General features: G+C 39.0%; 1 protein-coding gene across 1 annotated transcript in view; it reads left to right on the top strand.

The window, feature by feature from the left end:
* The window catches only part of NELFA (negative elongation factor complex member A), a 1,417,687-nt gene extending 1,415,778 nt beyond the window's left edge, over window positions 1–1,909 (top strand). Inside the window, exon 11 of the mRNA XM_044062292.1 lies at window positions 285–1,909. Within this exon, the coding sequence (XP_043918227.1) occupies window positions 285–469 (185 nt within the window). The 3' untranslated portion in view covers window positions 470–1,909. The remainder of the gene's footprint in view (window positions 1–284) is intronic.
* Window positions 1,910–6,000: the final 4,091 nt, after the last annotated feature.

Below are 6,000 nucleotides of genomic sequence, written 5' to 3' on the forward strand. Positions count from 1 at the left end.
GTGATGGCTCATGTATTTAATTAGTGAAGTTTTGTATTGACTCTGTTCTGAAGAAGTAAGACATGAAATCACTTAACGGAGTTAAATTAATGTCTTCATTTTCGCTGGTGGCAGTGTTCATTTGGAGTTATTTGCAGTTAAACAAGCAACCCTAGCATAGCTTGCTTCTTTAGATTATGCTGCATCTGTTCTCTTTGTTTCACTATCCAAGCAGCATGTAGCTATTTTTTACATGCAAAACATTTTAATAGTGTGTCTTAAACATTTTTTTTTTTTTTTTGCAGAGAATCCTTGTCCGGAACAGGGTGATGTTATTCAGATCAAACTAAGTGAACACACAGAACTTTTACCAAAAGCAGATGGCTCTGGGAATACTACCATGCTGGTTGACACTGTATTTGAAATGAACTATTCTACTGGCCAGTGGACCAGGCTTAAAAAGTACAAGCCCATAACTAATGTATCATAGGGGACTAAACATAAGCATAGTTTTGGACCAAATCAAGCAGTTAATCGGCCAGTATGTGCACCTAAAGAAATCGCCAAATATAGTTGAATTCAAGCAGTTCTGTACTGCTGTCCAGAGTGAATGTCCAGATTACATGTTCAGTGGTACTGAAGGTACTGGAAATTAACAGAAATATGCTGGATTACTTGCAGTTGTGTAATATGGCCTTCAGAGGACGACCATACTGTTCCCCCCATTCAGTTACATGGATTTTATTTTTACACATTTATAACTGTCTGGCAAAGAAGTGGAAGAAACCTGTGTTTATTTCAGTCACCGTGCTGTGTATTAGCTACTATGCTCTGGCTAAGAAAAGAGCAGAGTCTTATCTTGCTGTTGAAGCTGTGGATACGTTTTGCCAATAAATCCTCCTGCAATTGTTAAACAATTGGTGCTTCTCAGGACCTGGGCAGAGAAGTGTTCAAAATTTACATAGTGACGACAGGATTTCAATACAGTTCCTTTCTTTTAAGTGTTGCTGTACGTCATTTGCAGTTCATACCTCATCACCATCTTTTTTTTTTTTAATTAAAGTGTGTAGTTCAAAATATATGTGTTGTCAGGAAAAAGTCTTGCGTCTGCCCAAAAACTGATATCTGAAGTAGTAGAGATTTATTTCAGGAATGATTATTTGATGATTATTATTTGTTGACTAGTCATGTTAAATACCCCTTAAATACACGTAAAAACCCTATTTTGTTAATTTAAAACGGTAAATGTGTTTGTTTTTTGTTTTACTGTAATAACCCCCTCAAGTGTCCTTTCTTAGTCAGTATGTTTTTTGCTGACTTATGCTTTTCTGATTGCTGGTTGTTTTTCTGTTTGCTGGTTGCTTTGGTTTGTCATGTTTTTTTAGCTGTATTTTAACAGTGTCGAAAAGAATGTGCATCTCTGGATGTAACACTGAAGTCAGTTTTATAGGAACACTGATATGATGGTACATGTTACCACTGCCTGTTTTCATCTGCTTTATTGCACTAACTTCATATTTCACCATTTTGTTCATTACCAGTGATTTTAGTTAACTCAGTACACTAAGATGTGGGCTAAAAATTTGATACCATAAAAGTCCCTTCTGATATCTGGTACCTTTGAAGTAAAATTCATTTTGTTGCATATATGTCACCTCCAGCATAGCATTTTTATTAATGTGACTTTTTGTACAATTGTTAAAACATTTGTAGGTCTGCTATATCTGAAACGTACCATATATAATGCATACTACATTTTCTAAGGGCAGCTTGTATGATATTCAGTTTTATGAATGCCCAGCTGAAGTAGTATATTTTGTTCTGTACTGGACAGCTGGTTTATCTAGCATTGTAGATATCTTCATGTGCTGTGCTGGTCTTGCAGTGCATAATGCAGCTGTCAAGTAAAACTTTTATTGTATAATTGTGACTCATTTTGATTGCTTTTTTTTTTTTTTTTTTTTTTTTTTTTTTTTTTTTTTTTTTTGCATTATCATTCATGCTATCTTTAAAAGAAGTGCACCCATGTTGCTGATTGGAAGACAAAACTCAATACTAAATACTGAAAACTGAATATTGAGACTGCATTGTTGCATGCAAACACGCACACTCAACGGCCTTGGTATGGAACATTAAGAAATTTTTTCTTTTTCATATAACAACTATTGAGTGCCTGTAGAATCTGTGTAAATCTGAGAAAAGAGAGAGAAAGCAAGATGTTCCTCAGATCACTGTTGCAATAGCCCAAACTACATGAGATGTGTCCTGTTAAGAATCAGATGTTTGGACAGATGTTTTTCCAAAGCTTTTAGGGTACCTTTCACATGTCCTTATACTGTTGGAATTTGAGGGTTAGACAATATAAAAGATGAAATAAATTGGAACTTTCTTGCCGTTGAAGTGATCAGCAAGTTTCACTGTCTGCTACTTCTGGATCCATTGTTGTCTTAGAGAGTAGTAGAACCTGCCCCACCAAATCTGAGAGCAAGAGAGATTTGTACTCAAGGGTTTTTCTGATGCCTTCACAGAGACTTCGTACAGTGGTTAGCTAGTTTTCAACAAAGTGGGCAAATAAGTACCCTGTCAGGGAGACTTCCTTTTTTTGTTAGAAAAGTGTTTATGCTTTTTATGTGAAATTATGTTTAAGAAAAAGGGGAAGTGTTTGTCTGGTCATTAGATTCCCTGTAAAGACCACACATCTTGTCTTTTTTTAAAGAGAGGAACAGAACATTCATCTCTGTTCATTCATTTTGTAGATCTTTTACTCCTATAACTCTTAGAAGAAGATGTGGTACCCTCTTATTAAATTTAAAAAAGCAAAAGTTGAAGACTGTTACCTGTAGAGTAATGGAGCAAGGTTCTGGTTCCTTTGGCATTCTCCCTCTCGTCCCTAAGAAACCTCTTATTACATTTAGAAAAGCAAAAGTTGAAGGCTGTTACCTGTAGAGTAATGGAGCGAGGTTCTCATTCCTCTGGCATTCCCCCTCTTGTCCCCAAGAAAAGAATATTATCCTTGAAGGCTTCTGTTTCCATTCCAGCTTCCTTCTTGCCTCGGCCTTCAACTGACTCCTCTGGCATTGCTCCTTGTGAAGCTGCTAAGAACCGAGAGGTGATCACATCCTCCAAAGCCTTACAAAGCTATACTGATGAGGAATTTGATTCTCGAGATGATTGCACATCTGAACACTCCTTTTCGATAAATACCCCCCCCCCAAAAAAAAATAATAAAATCAGCACAAAATGAAGCATACTTCTGCTCCTTTATTCCATTCAACTAAGGGAGGGAAAGATGATTGCCTTGCCTTTGCCAAAGGCTTATATAAAGTATTTCAGTTGTTGCAATCTGAAATTCCTCAACGGTCTAAAAGGAAAATGTCATCTTCCCCTTCAGCTTCTGATTTAGAGTCTGAGGTAGAGGAAGTAGGCTGTAGGCTTAGATTATGCTTCTACACCGGATAACTGTGAATTTGAACTTGAGAAAAATATATCTTCAGATTGTGTAGCTGAAGACTTGTCTTTTTCTGATACCATTGGCGGAATGAAAGATTTATTTAAGTAGCAAATAAAAGAAATGTCAGAGACCCAGCAAAGATATTCTGAGGATTTCTAAGACTGTCCTCAACCAGTGGCTATTCCTGCCTTAGAGGATGCTATCAGTGCAGCCACCAATTTTCATGAGAGTCAACCACCAGCACCTAAGAAAGCTGATAAGTTATACAAAGTTCCACAATCCCACACATTTCTCTTCAGAAATCTTAGGTAAGATCTTGTAGTTGTTTGTGTTAAAATTGTCTTCTTCCATGCATCTCATGGCATCTACCCTAATTCATTCTGACAAAGATTGGAGAACTTTTGATACGTTTGGGAATAAGGTGTATAGTACTTCCACATTAGCTTCTTGAATGTAAATTGTCAAGCTCATATGTTTGTTTTTCTGACTTCTTTTGACAATATGAGAAAATTGATTTCAGATCATCATCTGATATTGAGGTATCTTTAGTAACCTGAGAAAGTGATGAAAGTAAAGAATTTAAACACCTATGTGTTCGTATGGTACTACTAATGCTATTTCCGAGGCAGCTGCCACTGGATCCATTAAAAGGAGATTTGCTGTGCTTCATACTCAGAATTTACCAGATTATGTTAAAGCAGAGCTTTTAAATGCAGCTCTGAACAAAGACATGTTTGGCTCTTCCTCTTCTGAGGTTCTGAATACATTTGATGAAAGAAAAAAGTTATCCAAGGGATTTCTCAGATTCTTTAATCTCCTGTCCCCAAATATAATAGAAACTTTCCTTCTTACCAAGGGCCACTTTCATAGGGAATGGTGTAAACAATCTCAGCAAGTGACTGACAAGTAGAGGTCCTAAAAAAAGAGAAGAACCTTCCCAAGGACAATTAAAAAAAAAGACTGGCTATGCCTCCGGTCAATTTCTTGCCTTTCCACACCGTAGCAATTCTGTAAAGGTTTTCCAAAACCTATGTCTTCACTTCCCCTCTTTGGCAGCAGATTACATCAGACACGTGGATCCTGAGCATTATACAGAAAGGCTACATCTGGCAGTTGACTTCCTTACCATTTTCAAAGGATTCCTCTCCATCCGGTCTAACAAACCTCCCTGTTTCTTCCTCTTCTGGATGAAATGCTGTTCTCAGTGATTAATGCAGCTTGTCCCACCATATCTGAGAGATTAAAAAGGGTTTTACTCAAGGATTTTTGTGTGCCAAAGCAAGAAAGAGAAGGAGTTTGAAGACTTCTGCTTTGGCTCTCAAGTGTCTAAACTTTCACATCAAGATTCCAAAATTTACTGTTTTGTCTACAGTCTGTTTCCTCACATTCTCCTTCTTGATGTTTTTCATGTTTCACTGTTGCAGTCCTGACTTGTGGGATTTCCTACTGTGGAAGCCAACTGCAGAGTAAATATCTCCCTCCTCCTAAGGTTGACAGACTTCCTATCGAACGTCAGTACACTTGGGTATAAAGGTGCCAGCCGGTGCCATGTCATCAGTCTTTTCTTGCCGGCTGAGGCAGTATTTCAGTGTGTTGATCTGTTCACACCAGAGAGAAGTTGTCTAAAAGCTAAGTACCCAATTGGGGAACTCTCTAGTTCTTGCTTTAATCCATGTCAGATAATGTTAACAACTGTCTCCTCTGTGGATTTGTGCCCATTTCAACTCTAGGACTGTCAGGCATGGGGCCAAAATATTAGCTAAGCATCATAGTCTGCCACCTATTTCACATCGTCCGACAGTATCTGCCAGTGTTCCCGAAGTTGAGCCCCATAAGCATATGAAAGACAAGGCAAAAAGACCCGAGCTTAGGGCCTCAGATAACCATTCCCCATCTGCCAATTCTCCAAGGCTCATTATTGCTGAGGAAGGTGAGGTGCTTTTGCAGCCCCCTTCTGCAACCAAGGTGGTGATGCAGGCCACTGTCGAGACCCATATGGAGTCCAACATGCTGTTCGAATCCCTCAGCTTCTACACAGGCCTGGCTTTCAGTTTGTCGGTCAGTCCAGAGTCACTCAGCAGACATTGGCTTCCAACGAGAGATCTTTTACAGGCAGGGTTCCATTGAGGCATCAGCCTGCATTGGTTATTGGTGTCAGTATTGTGGATGTACGTAGGTCTAAGGCCAGAGCTACCTTTAAGAAGGGTTCTACCTCATGTCCTATGCCTAGGCCTACCGAATGCCATGCATAAGGATATCAGCAAGACCTAGTCAGATTAGCTGAGGACATTATGTCCTTGGAGCCAGGTAACCCTCCTTGGAGACTTCCCAGGGAAAAGGAAGTGGGATCCGACCCCTGACGTTTTCTCTGAACCTCCTGATTCAGATGAGAATTCTGACCAGGAGGAGTCTGTTTTTGAGGAGGAACCCTTCCTTACTTCCTTTGCAGATTCAGATTTTGAAAAGAATCTGATTTCAGCTTCACCTTCTGAATACATCACTTTTGGGGAAACACTCCATGCCATGAAGAAACATTTCCAGTGGGGGGCACAGGAACACCCGCAATGTAA

This window comes from Protopterus annectens, chromosome 2.part1 (assembly GCF_019279795.1).
Source record: "Protopterus annectens isolate FY-2018-M chromosome 2.part1, PAN1.0, whole genome shotgun sequence".
NCBI lineage: Eukaryota > Metazoa > Chordata > Ceratodontiformes > Protopteridae > Protopterus > Protopterus annectens.